The following is a 15,352-nucleotide window of genomic DNA, read 5'->3' on the forward strand; positions in this document are numbered from 1 at the left end:
AGACAGGATGTACAACTTTCACCTCATTTTTTCTGTTTCTCCTTTCACATGCACACCCTGTGACTGTAGAGTAATACCTACATCAATTGGAGACTTTGAACCAACTGAATAGCCCACAGGAGCACGTCAGAAAGTGCTTCAAAACCGGTGAAAAGTGACTTGTATTTCATTAACACTATGTGCTATATTCAGGTGTAGGCTGTGGGAAATCCTAGTGACTTTTGGACAAGGAAAAATAGTTTTTGTGTTGTAAGGGATTAATAACGTTTCAAAGGATAATGGTTGAAAGATGAGCACTAGCACAGGATGGTATGCATACATAAGTGTTTCACTGGATCACAGGAATTTAGCTAGTGATGTGCATAAGTTTCGTCAATCAGTCATTTTTCTGAGGGTTTACAATTTTCCCAATGAAGAGGACAGTATGGGTGAACTTATCCAGAATCAGCAGGAGAAATGGTCTGTTGAATCTGACTCGAGGTGGGCGAGGAAAATCCCCAGATCTCCAGGTAATCTCCTTCACTGTGGCTCCGGCTGCCTCAGTGCCGTTCTCATGAACATTGAGCATGGCTCTGTGGATCACCTGCAAGGAACAAAGCAAACAGCCTCCAGCTGACAATCCAGCAAGAAGAGAGTAGCCTGCCACCCTCTTCACTTTGGCCAGCCAAAGGGAGCCCTGCCTGGAGCAAGACTGAGCAGCAGCAACTTCTGGGAAGGTCATCACCAGTTGCTCCCCTTCCCACTGCAGCACCAACAACCATCACACCACTCAAACCATCCTCCTTCACTGCTTGTGCAGAGAGTAACCCTCAAACTGTGGGCAGCCAAAAAGCACTCAAGATGACTGATGACAAGAAACTCTGGAAGCAAAGAAACCTGGTAATTTAGCCGAGACTCAATTTTGTCTTTGGCAGCTTCATGTATTATTGTGAATTTACCCTGTCATCTAGCTGAAAAAATAACTTTTTGAGAACACTAGAAGGGCAGGAATAACAGCCCTTTTCCCTCTGTAGGAAGAATTAGAGGAAATTTTACCAAAGCTAATGCTCTAAATTTAGATAATTTTGTTTAGTAGCCAAAAGAACATTTAATGATATGTATGTTTTCATCCTCATCCTCCAACCATGCCTTTCTAACCCCTTGTAAGCATGTTTGGCTTCAGATTTATGAAAGACAGGGCTTTCTTTGCTTCCAGACTGGCAGCTGTTGTTGAATGAGTGATGCTTCAAAGAGACTGGGATAAGCTTTTAATGGAATATTATTGTCAGGTTCCTGGGAACAGGCAAATCCTGTGGTTGCTTTCACATGCTGACTTACTTTTGAAACTGTCAGTCCAGGCTCCTCAGTAATCCCTGAGAGATTAGCTTGTTCAGTAAACAGATTGACCATACCCCTTTGTTTGACTATATTTTTCACATCATAGGTACCAGAAATAGAAAATTTTGGAATGTGCAGATGTATTTTTCTGTAACAAACAACACAAATAGGGGCAAATCATGATCTAGGCAACACTCCTCAATGACTTCAGTATATTGACACTTCACATCCGTTTTTCTAAATATTTACAACCTTCTCTCAGGGTTCAGATAGCACTTCTGATCAGGTTAGCTATTTAATGTGGAGGGTTGGAACAGAATAAGTCTGTGCTAGCTCCTGCCTCTGCAGTGGGGTTCGAGGAGTGGGGTGGAAGACACAGCTATGCCAACTCAGTGGCAAACAGAGCTACTACTGCCAGGTAGGAGGGCTTTTTCAAAAGATTCTAGCTAGCTGAACTAAGGCTGTTCAAATACACAACATAACCTTGGCCACCACAGAAATAGCTGTAGTAATGATGAATTAATCCATTTTTACACAGAATGCCCTCAGCATAACACCCAACAGCTACTCCATTGTAGTTTCCCAGTGCTTGTATGAAGCAAAGGTCTGTTGACCTCATCATGGTGCTAAGTAATTTTTGGTTGAATCAGGAACTTAACCCAAGATGAATCCCAAGCTCAATGACCTATTTGTTCACTAGTCATAGCTCTTTTTCATTTTCATTTTCCAGCTAAGAAAAGGGAAGTCCATCATAGAGTCAAGTAAGTCTATACATTAGGTGTATAGAGTTCAGTGAAATAACCTGTCCTTTAATGTTTTGTCTTGGTGAGATAAACACAACTAATCTGTAACATTGTCACCTCTCACCTTAGCAAAAAAATCTTACCTGTCTTGGAGGGACTTTTCCCATTTAGTTACAGTTCTTTTCAAGAGGGCATCTTCTACCTGCTTCATCTTCCCTTCATCAGGCAAAACAAATAATGCTGCAACATCTCCATTGTAAGGTATTTGAACCAGCCAACAGGACAGCTCTTCATCAAAGTAGTTTCTGTAGTAACCTTTTCGATACATCATGTCAACTTTTACAGATGTTTTCTGATCCACAAAAAAGTCCTCCTCTTTTGTCTGTGCCATACTGAAGGGTTTCTCCCAATGGGCTTATGACAAAAAGAAAATTTATTCAATGGAGAACAAAGGGGAATGGTCACAGTGAATACAACAGGAGCTAGTTCCACAGCCTTCCTTTCATTAGAGTAAATATCCTTTTCATGTTATTGCATCCTCAGGTGTTACAGCATTGTATGTATATATTTGTAGGTGCTTAAAGACAATTACAGACAGATAATACTGAAAACACCATCTTTCACTACAGCATGAGTCTATGATCACATGACAAAATTAACCAAAATCAATAAAGTTACCTGATTTAAAATTTCATTAAAGCAGACAAGGACATGCTTTTACTGGCAACAAATATACATGGGTTTATACTGATACCTTACAGATATTGAACATGATTTCCTCTATTTAAAATATCTAATTTTTTTCTCTTTTCATTCTTTGTAATAAGCATTATCTTTGCTCCCTTTGATGTATCTTACCTTTAAAGAAGACATAGTTAACGAGAACCATTGCAGTCAGTGGATCAAGATTTTCCACTAGTTTAACAATTTTCCCATTTGTCTTTTCCTCAATATAACTGTTGATCTGACTCTCAGCACCAACAGAGTTATTAAAGTCAGTAGAAAAGACTTCAGTTTCATAAAAGCTTTTGACATCATCCAAGAACTTCTGTAGTGGTTTTAGCGTCTCTTCTATAAAAAGGGCATTGCCCAGGCTCAGCTGGAACTCACTATCTGAACGGTTCAGCATGTGGAGGAGTTGGCTAAAACCTTCATGTATTTCCTGCTCCTGAGTCTTTTTCAGGTTAAAGGCAAGCCCTTCCAAAATCTGTGTCAGTGTCACAGCCTTGGCACCAAGTGCCAGCATTGCAAAGGAAGCAGAGATGCTTATGGGCGAAAAGAAAATATTTTTGTCCATTGCTTCAGATGCAACCAGCTTGTAAAAGGAAAATGCAAAGTCAGCATTGCTGAAAACTAGCTTGACAAAGGTTTTGTTCTTAAGTGGAGAAGCTTCTTCCCACTGAGAACCATGTCCTGGATAATATGTCCCTTTAGCATCATCCTGCTTATTACGGTAGCGAGAATGCTGATGACGCAGGGCAACAGTGTGCAAACCAACTAGCAATAAACACAAGGAGAAAGTAGTCTTCATTTTGCTTTCAGCTGTTTCTGCAAAAGAAATAGACATGCAAAACATGTCATGTAAGCTAATTTGTTCATACTGTGTCCTCCAGTAAAGTAAAATTATGCTCTCAGAATACACCTGTTCTCCAAAGTCCCCCACACTTATAATTCACATTTCTGATGCATGCCAGTGTTCCCTGGAGAGAATACACCTCTGCTATTTATAAATATAGTCTAGTTCTCTTTCAAAAGAGGTAATTGAAAACTTTAAAAAGTTTTTTAACTTTAATATTAGCATATTGTTTTAAAATTTGCAAATAACTGGAAGCTTATGACATTTTCCCAAGAGTAACTGGCATGAGTTGGTTTTGTACTCCGTACTGCACGAAGGTTACTGCAGCTCTGTTAGCCTTCCTCAATTCATCAAATAATTACAGAATTTAATCTGTGTTAAACAAAAATGAGATATAAGCATAGATCATACTATCCAGAACCAAAATTACAAAATACTCTTACAGTTTCTTCAAAGGTGAATGACTATATGACTGGTCTTTCTGGTATAAAAATCTATGGCCATTTCTATTGTTTCCAAACCAAATTTTTACTTTATTATGTGAAGTATCTTCTTTAGCATTGGTTCTTTCTGGCTTTTGAAATGTATTGATTTTTTTCATAAGAGATATATTCCATATTTACATGTACAAAGGCACCACTCCCAGGCAACCACCCCCCCAAAATGAAACGTAAGAGATCCAAAGGAAAACTAAAAGGGTACTTACATTGCTACAGTCTGGTCTTGTCTGCTCATTCTTCTCTTCAGTACCATTAAACAGAGTTAATCAGAGCACTCAGTTAATAATTAATTAGTTCAAATAAAAGCTGCCAGTGAGGATGTACAACAAGCAGTAATGACATTGGATATTTTGGACAATTTTTCCAACCCAGACAAACACTAACAGTGCTGTGTGATGGGGCTGCAGACAAGAAGGAGTGGAGCAGAGACTGTGTCTCTGTTTCTTCCATGCTTGCAGATTGACAGGAGGGACCTGCTGCTGTGGGTGTTTGGCAAGAGAGCCACAGCCATACCTTTCATGGCTGGAGCTGAAAACTGTGACTAGGTGTGAAGGCCACCCCTTGCTTGGGTCTGTCTGAGCCAGCACCACTCACAACTCATGCCAGAACGTCCTCTTGGTTTTGTCCTGGGGGCACTGCTGGAGCCATAACCTCTCTGGCAGGATTTCAAAACAGGGTTTGGATTTAGAAAGTCCTTCTTCCTTACTATATACCTCAGTCACAACCTTCAACACCATGTTTGATGGTTTTGGGGATTTTCTTAAGCAGAGCAGACTGTGTGTGATTGGTGAACAGTCTCCAAGTTTCTTAGGAGAATAACACGTGACATTATCACTCTAGAAGATCTTTACAACCAATAAAGTTGTTTACTCATTGCTATTGGCCATCACCTGTGACTGTGTATTTGGGGAACTGGGGAAGAGTTTTCACCTGGTTTTGTAGAAAATATACAACATAACCACTTCTGCTAAGTAGCAGCACTGACTGCAAAGAGAAACATGGTCAGAAACAGACATCTTTTTCCCTTGGGTTAATTTTCTGTATCATGCAGCTGAAATGGACACCAGGAGGACACAGGCTGCCAATTCACCTTTCATCCAGTACTAAAGAAGACATGCTGGCATCACTGGATGATATTCACGGTTTAATATATGAGCAAATCACTGAAGAAGAAACTAAGGCAGAAAATGAACTTTTTTAAACAGATCTGGTTGCCAACATGTCCCTCTCTGCAAGTTCCCAGGCATTTGGTTTCTGAGCAGGAGCTCCAGACTGTATCAGATATTGAAATGCCCCACATGAGGTGTTCAACATCTCTGAACGAGAGCACACTGATGGGGAGCTGAGCTTAGGAAGCTGAAGGCAATGCTGGAAAGGGAACTGGATTTTTCTTCCCCTCAATCTCAAATCAAGGGTCTTGTCCTGTGGTTGTTTTATATGGCTGCATAGTCAAACAGCAAAACAGGACAGGGCATACCCTTTTCTTTTTGAATTCAGCAGTGTTAATCTTTTTGCATACTAACCTAGGTGCTGGAACACCTGATCACTTGATCTGGTTTCAAGACCCTCAAACCATTCTACTTGAGACCATCAGACCCACGTCATCCACTTGGGTCATATGTGGGCTGCAAGAGGTTGATGAGGAAGTGAGGGGAAAGGCCATTCACAGCTTTCCTTCTGAGGGTCTTCTGCTTAAAGATCAAATAAAATATAAAACTGCTTATGTGACTTGTAGATAATTTTGCATGAATAACTGTATGTGTTTTCACCTATCTGTGAAAGACATGTACGTGAATACTCTGAGTATTCATAGGAGTGGAAAAAGATCATCCAATAAGTGTGATGTGTTAATGTAATAATACATGCACGGGTCTGGCAGACAGGAATTTTGGGTCGCCCTCTGAGAACAATTCATAGAGAAGAAGAAACAAAAGCCCTAGGAATTGTTTCTGAATGTGATAACTGATTGATGAAGATGTGGAATTGTTACTAATTCTAGTCAGAGCAGTGTGTGAGTAGTTCTGATGAAGAGAATCATTACCTTTGTTAAATATGAACAGAACCTGTGACTGATAATATGTGGCATAATTAATAAGTTACGATTTGAACTGAAAAAAAGATAAATACTATCTCAAATTGATTGTGGTATTTTGATAACATATAAATAATATGATATATGATATATATACAAATTATATTATAAAATATAAATAATAATCTCAAAACATTTTAAAGAACTTTGAAGAATTACACATTTGGTAGATTATATATGCAATTATTTTAAACTTTTTTTTCCTAAAAGGTAGTAAAAATGAGGGTGCTCTTTTCCATCCTGATATGAAGTAATATAAAGGGGCATTTTCTTTTCTGATGACAGATTGTCTGAGAGTTAATGTCTCTCAGGCTGATTATTTACAGCCTAATCAACTTATTCAATTCCTAATTTTACTAATTTTAAAATTTCATTTACATCTGAAAGTGATTCTCAGTTCTAAAATATTTTTACATCACTTAATAATAGAATGGAAAAAAATTCAAATTGAACTTGTTCCTCATGCATGGAGAACACTTTCTGGGGAGAGTGCTAATGTAGTGGAAGGACACAGCACATTGTTTTCTGGAGCCCTTAATAGGGAGTCTGTCCATCTAATCTGGGTAAACACAGGTATTTTCCAACCTTTCCTATTATATTAGCTCAAATTTTCCCTCACTAGGAAAAACCTAAGGGTGGCAGTGCGAGAGATGGTGAGAGGTCAAGGGCTTTTTTTATTCTGTCTCTTTGGGTTGGTCCTAAACATTCTCCACAAAAAGTGCTCTCAACCCAGTTCTGTCATTCAAGGGAGCACCAGGAGGAGACGCATGAGGAACAAAGACAAGTTGATTCACCCTTTATCATCCCCACAGCATTTTAAATGCAAAACTTAATCCCCTTTTCCTTGTGTCAAAAAAAGCATTTACAGTGGAAGATGAACTTATAGTGAAGGAACCTCCATACTCTCTCCTGTAAGTTCCCTGTTCCCAACTCTTCCCCATTCTCCATCTGCCTCCAACCAAGGACTCTGCATTTGCACCTTGTTCCTGCCTTTCCTCGGTCCACCAGCAGTCTGGGCTCCCTCAAAAAGGTTGCCTAGCAGGGCTTATGCCAGTGAAATATATAACAGACACAACATGAAATGGAAAAGCAGTGTATGCAATATCTACCCAGGAGGTTTATGGTTTGTAGGCTGCATTGTGGATAGAGTTAAAAAAAAAAAAAAAAAAAAAAAAAAAACCCATACTGATCATAGGGAATTTGAGCCAGGAAAACATGAGGAGCAAGTAGTGTGCTGGTGCACCTTTGGAATTGCAGCATTACCCTGCAATGTGCCGCTCCACATACACTCATACACTGCCTGTGTGTGCAGAACCATGTCTTTTTACTGGCATAGAACTTGGCTCCTGTGTGCTTCGTGTGATGGTCTGTAGCTCTGGCATCAGATGTGATAATGGAGCACAGTCTCCCTTTGCCCAATCTCTGCTACAAAGTTTTTCCTTCTTTATGCCTGCTATGTTATGTCTTTCCAAGGCTGAAAATCTTTCACTTCCAAGAGGAGCTGTTCCAGACCTTAGATTAACCTTACAATTTTTTCTGAAGATTTAATAGTTCTCTGTTATTATAGGACCATATGTGGATGGCCCAGAGATTTAGCTAATTCGCTATGTGATTTGCTCTTTTTTTCTTTCCCAGTAAGTTCTAATACTTAATATGCCTTCTTTTCCACTCCTGAGCTGATCTGTGTATGTACTACCACCAGAACACCAAACCATCAATCCTGTGTGACAGCAGTCTGTTCAAGTGCAGCATTTTGCCAAACCTGCAGCTAAAACTTAGCAAGAAAATCAAAGTCCCCATCAACACAATAGCAAGCCAGAAAGATGCTGCTGTTTCTGGTTTGAAAATGGGTCAGTATTTGTCAGGTCCATTCCTACACTTTACCAGGAGATGGTGGCACAGGGCTCCTTTTCCTATAATCCCCACAACTTGAGGCTCCACGCATAACAGTTCTACTTTCAGATAACAATGTAAAAGAATCACACTGAAAGGCTGGCTTCTTGCAAGCATCTCATTCATAGCTGGTATACTGAAATAATTATATTTTACTAGTGGAATTTGCCCTATGGACCTTTTTCTCTTGGTGTAAAAGAGCCCTTCTTATGCAAACAACTTTTAGAATAACAAGTTCACCAGAATATAAAAGTTCTTATTTTGAAATGAAATTGTCTATCCAGAGAAACCTCTTAGTGCTAAATTAAATTTAAATTGATGTCTGATGTTCTATATTTTGTAGTCCAAACATGGCCTTAATCAAGCACTAGGAATATCCCTTATGTAGATATTTTGGAATTGCCCTTAAAATTTATTGCTTCCAAAGCCAGATAGAAAGTATTAGGGCTAAACTTTGCAAAGTGCTACTATTTGTTATTGTACAACAGATTAATATTGTTGGCCTCAGTGAAGAAGCAGAATGAAGATCAACTAGGTGAATAAATATATTCAATGAGATGAAATTTATTGTATGATTCTATTACTCATTTCCATTTTCTTAAACAAGTCTTTGGCACCCTAAGATTTTAGGATTTTGAGGATTCTGACAGATCAGAGATGGTGCAGCAACTCTCTTCCCAGTTTCAATGGAGGCAAATACGAGACTATGTGGTTGCCAGCGATAAATGTAATTCCATTTCTACCAATGACTTAGATTATCATGGCTTCACAGGACACTTTGGGATCTAGGATGTACCTACAGGGGCTTTCTGCCATGGTTGCTGCAACATCTTTTCCAGCCTGCCAGTCTAAGAGTGTACAGCGGTACTGGAGCAGATCTGCTTCTGTTAGACGTCTCTTCTTGGTCACCTTTGGTACCACCATGAATATGTCAGGGCTATGACACACAGCACAATCACAGGCATGGACATGAGGTGGTAATCTTTAGTTGGGCCACTGAGGCACAAAATGTCTTCAAATTTTACCTGTAAAATTTACCAGGAGACACAGTTCTCATTTGAAAGATAGAGGAACAGAAAATAAATTCTAGTAACCATCCCTTGAATATGTAAATTATGGTATGGCTTTTTTGATGGCTGGAGAATCTGCATCTGCGAGATCAGCAAACCTAACAGCATTCATACACATTTTAGAACCTATTACATCTTTCATCTCCGTGCACAAATGTTTTCTCCTGCTATGAGGTTCTTTCCTGGCTGCAACCATCTTATGGTGACTATAACATGTAGGTTGCACTCGATAATCTTGGAGGTCTTTTCCAGCCTTAATGATTGTGTGATCTTGTTTTACACTGATTTTTCTTTTCAAACCTCTTCCTTCATCAGAGCATCTTCCATGTCATCTGTTTTTCCTACATGAAACATAGTAAACAGTATAGTAACTTTTCCTTAATAAGATATTTGCTCAAGTCACACAGTCTTCTTCAGACCTTCCATGTGAGAATCACATTGCTATTAACAGTTTTCCAATGATGAAGAATATATTCTTGTTTGTAAAGTAATAAATCATAAGATTTTTTTTTTCCAGATGGCTTATGGAAAAGAAACTAAATGCAACAAAAATTTAGAGAAATAAAGACAGTATAATTAAGGTTTATTCACTTGTAATAAATTCATCTCCAGCACTAGAACTGAACTGTACTTTCATCACTGAAATTCTTTTTTTGCAAGCAACCACCAAAGTAATTTCCAGCAACATCAGGAGAATTTGTGTGACCAGGGTGTTGTCATATCAAGGACATTTACATGAAATGGATGAATTATAGTTTTCTTCAAAATTGTTGGTTTGAGGAAAGTACTATTACCAAATTATTTTAAATGGATTCACTGTTATACCTGGGACTGGGAACTTAATGAAGGATATTTCCAGATTGGTCTTTGGTGGCTAACAGTTTAAAGGGAATGAATGATATCATATATATACTGTGTTTAGCTCTAATGAAAGCAGTCCCATGTAGGGAAGGGCAAATGTGCAGTATCCAACCAGGACTGTAGTGTGGATGGGTAAGATTTGAAGGGTATGTTACAGGACTCAGAGATACACAGCCCGCTGTAGTCTTCATGCTTTTTTTTGCTCTTGATAATTTGCACTTTTCTAATTCCCACTGCAGTGAATGTTTTCAAGCAAAAGACACATTTAAGAATGTTTATGTTTCTCTTGCACTTTTTCTGTGATTGGAAATTCTAGTGCCTCTGTTCTTTAGAGACATGATTTGAATGCTGGATTAGGGATTAACTCTGTTTGAGGTTTTTTCCTACGTTCCAAACTACCAAGACTCACGTCAAAGATGACTAGCTGGGTTCTCAGAATCCCAGTTCAAAACCTATCCTGCCTGGGAACTATCACAATCTGGTTTTAAGAGCTTAGTGATTCTCTGCTTGGAATTAGTGTGAATGCAAGGAAAATGCCTGCAGCTTTTGTTGCACTGAATCTAATGAAACATTTAGTATAGGGCTGGCTTACAACCTGTCCAAATTCTCATGTTCTTGCAATAATTGCAGTGATCACAGGCTGTGCAGATGACTTGACTGTGGGGAGAGGGTGGATGTGCTCATTCAAGGCATTCCAGATACCAGGGCTGAGACTCAAATTGCATAGCTGGCAACAAGAAAGTCCAAAGTACTGGTAGCATCTGAACAGCAGAGTTTATGTGAGCAACTGGTGCTTCTGTAACTATCCAAATGCTCTGTGCCTTTTGACATTGTCAGCACCTCTCCTTACTGCTGAAAGGAACACACACTGCAGTGGCCCTGCAATTCCACTGCTTTATGCTTTGTAACAACATTCTACATGGACTCTGCCATGTGGCAAAGCAAACAGTGTTACTGACAGAAGATATCCGGTCATCAAGCAGAGTCCCACTGGACCATAAACAAGGTCAGACAGAACAAACTCAGTCTCCCACATGGCTCACAGGCTGCCAGGAGAAGTTTGGCACTCGGCTCTGCTGGGGCACAGCTAGGCTGCCTTCCAGAGGCCCAGCCCTGTGGGTCTATCTTCCCTTACAGGGGTTCTCAGCTGACCTAAACTCTCTCTAGGTAAGTCCTTTTCCTCCTAACTTCCCATAAGTGTGTCAGATCTTGGTTCACAGACCCCCAACAGGCCATTTATGTTGGATGTTTATGATAGGTGGTCACACGCTTCACTGTAAGCTGTATTATCCCCTTCTGCTGAATGCCACTGCAGGAAGTCAGGTGGATTAGGTTATAAAGGTTACAACCTTTAGCTTATAAAAAAAGTCTAGCTTTCTTTCAGGGCTTAGTTTGGATCCAGCTGCCCCACAGGCTGAGAGAATGCATGAGTGGGAATTGTAGAGGAAAAAAAACATCTCCAGATGAATGAGAGGCACCATAAAACACATGTGTTTACCACAGATTAAATACACAGTTCATAAATGAAAATTTTAGTTATGTCTATCAGAATCCTTCCTTTTTTGTCTACCTTTAATAACACTCATATAATGAAGAGGGTTCCCTATTTCATATTAAGACAAAAGAAAGCTGCAAGGACAAATGATACGAAGTAGACCAAGGCAGATTTTCTTGGAATTAGGAAAAAATACTCCATCTCCCTATACAAGCTTTCCAGAATTGTCCAGTTCCTAAAGAATATTATCAGAACTGTGTTAAGAACAACATCAGTGAGGTATGTTTAATGCCCAGTCTCTATAGACCTTCATATTGTGAACTGTAGGTACTTTTCTGCTTTTGGTGTATGTTTGGCACAAGATGTATTAGTTTTCTGTCCCCTACATATCCCCTTCTTCCAGAGGGATTTAGGATGATCCCTCTTTCTACCCCTGGTCCCTTCCACAATTCAGGTCAACCTGCTGGTCTGGAGCACGAAGTTGCTTATCTGGAGAAAAACTGTAGAGATGCCCCACAGTTTGGTAAATAACTCCCAAATCAGAATTCAGAGGTATCTATCCCATTTTATACTTCTGCTAGTAGCAGCCATTTTTCACAGACCAGTAGGGAAACTACCAATGCAGCTGTTGTTGTGCCATCTCAAACCCGAAGGCCTGGGAGGCAGATGGGGAAGGAAATTGCTCTCTTTGTGATTTCCCAAAGCTTTTGCTCTGTCCTAGCAGCTATGGGATTTTTCCTAACTTCTTTCCCTTTAGCAACAGGCCAACAAACTGTTTTTCTGCCACCACACTCTGATAAAAATCTTGTGGCTCTGATAAAAATCTCACCATCCTACCTTCTAATCGGCCCTGGTGCACAGATTTATCTGGATGGGATCTCACAGGAGCTGCTGCCAGCTCCTGTTGAGTTTGTGTAGGCACTGCAGAACAGGCTGCCTCACACCATGGCAAGTCCTCATTGATCTTAACTCTGTAAAGGCCGCTGCTTTGCACAGAGGCGTGGTCTCTCATCCCCTGGGTGATGTCATCTTGCCTCATGAGGAGCAATAGCTCAGGGCTTCCACTGAGTTCTTGCCACTTGGAGCAAGGGGACTCACACAAGGCAGCAATTTCCAAGTCCCCCTGAGTCAGAAGCACAGCTCCCCATGCACCAACCCAATCCTACAAACACCAATGGGCTCCTGTAAAGCACCTCTGTGTAAGGTGGGCCAGGTTTGGGAGAACAGGTCAGAAGGCCAGAGGGATGTCAGGGGTGGGGAACTCGTTGATTTGGAGCTTGCACTACCTTTGCAGTGCTCAAAACAGACTGCCAGGACCACTGTAGAAATGTGCAGTGTGCATTCAGAAGCCTCATCTTCCTAGGGATGGAGACTCAACTTGCAAAAAATATATCCATGATCAATATGCAATGGTATGAGAGCAGTGCAGTGAGATAGAAGCTGTCAGAGTTAGCCTCTCCTTGACACAGCAGCTGTGCAATGGTGCCTCAAGGTTTTCTACAGAGTTTAGCCCCAGTGCTCCACTGCAATAAGAGTGGGTGATCTACAGACCCACAACAGCAAGAAAGCGTTTAGGTATTTCTTGAAAACAAACAGACAAATAAAGAGGGAATCGCAATCGTGAATAATTGCAATTTCCATATGAGAAAAGCTGCAGTCATTTAACAGCTTTAAGACATATTTTACTGATATTTCCTATGTTAGTAAGAATGGCTAAAGATGTTTGTTGTTTTTAAGAGATGTATAGAATGGTAAAAGAGACTGGAGTAATTCCTTAAGTGACATATTTAAATTACATTGTATATTTTATTGATCATCCACAGTTGATCAATTATTCATGAATGATGTTTTTTCACAGACAATTCTTTAACAGTTTATGCTATGCCTAATGTTACCATCTCTTAAAGTTTTTTGCCAACCTTGTGGAGTGCAAAGAGGCACTTGCAATAAGAGCTACATCAGAAAAAGTCTATTGTTTCAGGGATTATTCTCTTTCTTTTTTGTCAATGATTTCTTAAGATGTCCTAGGCAAAGAGCTGGAACATGTGAAAAAGAACAGGTTGATTGAGTATAAACAGCAGCCTAGGCAGCAAAGAGTGATGTAAGGAGGAAAGGACTCTGTAGGGACCAGCTCAGGCAAATACTGGAGAAGACATAGTAGAATGACAAGAGTTGTTACCTACTGGGATAAAACTTTTGGTGAGTAATCCAGAACTGAAAGCAAAACAAAATTCCTTAGCATATATAATTAATTTAAAATATAACAACATACTTAAGAAAAAGTTATCTTCCATGGAAATTTTGGAATATTCATTAATAAGTTGAATTGTTGTGGTGGTTTAAACCTGGTTGGATGACAAATGCCGCTAAAGTCATTCCATCACTCCTTTCCTCAACTGGAAAATGCAGAGAAAATAAAATGAAAGGTCCATGAGTTGAGATAAGGATAGGGAGAGATCACAAATTGATTAATGTCACAGGAAAAATAGACTTGACTTGGAGAAATTAATTGAATTTATTACCAATCAAAACCAGAGAAGGATAATGAGAAGTAAAACAAATCTTAAAAACACCTTTGTCCCAGCTCAGGGAGAAGGGCAATAAGGCTCATGGCCAGTTTTATCACATGGTTCTGCTGCTGCTTCGTCCTCGGGGAGAGTAGTCTTCCCCCTGCTCCAGTGTGGGGTCCTCACACAGGAGACAGTCCTCCATGAACTTCTCCAGTGTGAGTCCTTCCTATGGACTACAGTTTTTTATGAGTTGCTCCATTGTGGGTCCCTTGCACAGGATCAGTCCTTCAGGCCCAGCCTGCTCCATTATGGGTCCATGCACAGGATCAGTCCTTCAGGCCCAGCCTGCTCCATTATGGGTCCATGCACAGGATCAGTCCTTCAGGCCCAGCCTGCTCCATTGTGGGTCCATCCACAGGATCAATCCTTCAGGCCCAGGCTGCTCCATTGTGGGTCCATCCACAGGATCCGTCCTTCAGGCCCAGACTGCTCCAGCACGGGTCCCCCACGTTCTCACAAGTCCAGGCAGCAAACCTGCTCTAGAGTGGGCTCCTCTCTCCATGGCTCTGCAGGTCCTGCCAGGAGCCTGCTCCAGTGTGGGCTTCCCATGGGGTCACAGCCTTCTTTTGGACATCCACCTACTCCCGAGTGGGCCTCTCCATGGGCTGTACATGGATCTCAGCCTCCCCTGGACCTCCGTGGGCTGCATGGTGACAGCCTGCTCACCGTGGGCTGCACCACAGCCTGCAGGTGGATCTTTGCTTTGGCACCTGAAGCACCTTCTCCCCTAGTTTTTCACTGACCTTGGTGTCTGGAGGGTGATTTCTGTCATTTATTCTCACTTCGCACTCCTCTGGCCTCAATTACTTCTGTGAAATAACTTTATTCCTTTCTCAAATATGTTACCACAGAGGTGTTACAATCATTCCTGATTGGCTCAGCCTTCAGCAGCAGCAGATCCATCTTGGAGCGAGCTGGCATTGACTGTCTGATATGGGGGAAGCTTCTGTCAGTTTCTTAGTGAAGTCACCCCTATAGGCACCACACAAGTTCCCACTACCCAAACCTTGCCATGCAAACCCAATACAATTATTCAACTGGGGAAAATGTTGTATTTTAAAGGAGTCAGTCGATGGTGATTTTTTGCAATGTTTTTTTCTTATTAATTTGATAAGAGAAATTCTTATTTACTTCTGAATATCCCTCAATCAGAGACTAGTTAGCAGCACTACCTAGCCAAAACTGCAAATGCTGTAGCCATTATAACCCATACCCAATATCAGTGTGCCAAATAA

General features: G+C 40.6%; 1 protein-coding gene across 1 annotated transcript; it reads right to left on the reverse strand.

Annotated features, from left to right (window-relative positions):
- Positions 1 to 376: 376 nt before the first annotated feature.
- LOC121358238 (alpha-1-antitrypsin-like) lies at positions 377 to 4,389 on the reverse strand. Its single transcript, XM_041476281.1, has 6 exons — positions 4,343 to 4,389; positions 4,274 to 4,275; positions 2,919 to 3,602; positions 2,204 to 2,474; positions 1,318 to 1,465; positions 377 to 583 (listed from the first exon to the last, which is right to left on the reverse strand). Exons 1-6 carry the CDS (start codon positions 4,387 to 4,389, stop codon positions 377 to 379), a joined length of 1,359 nt encoding a protein of 452 aa, XP_041332215.1.
- Positions 4,390 to 15,352: the final 10,963 nt, after the last annotated feature.

This window comes from Pyrgilauda ruficollis, unplaced genomic scaffold, assembly GCF_017590135.1.
Source record: "Pyrgilauda ruficollis isolate IOZ18807 unplaced genomic scaffold, ASM1759013v1 scaffold38, whole genome shotgun sequence".
NCBI classification, from domain to species: domain Eukaryota; kingdom Metazoa; phylum Chordata; class Aves; order Passeriformes; family Passeridae; genus Pyrgilauda; species Pyrgilauda ruficollis.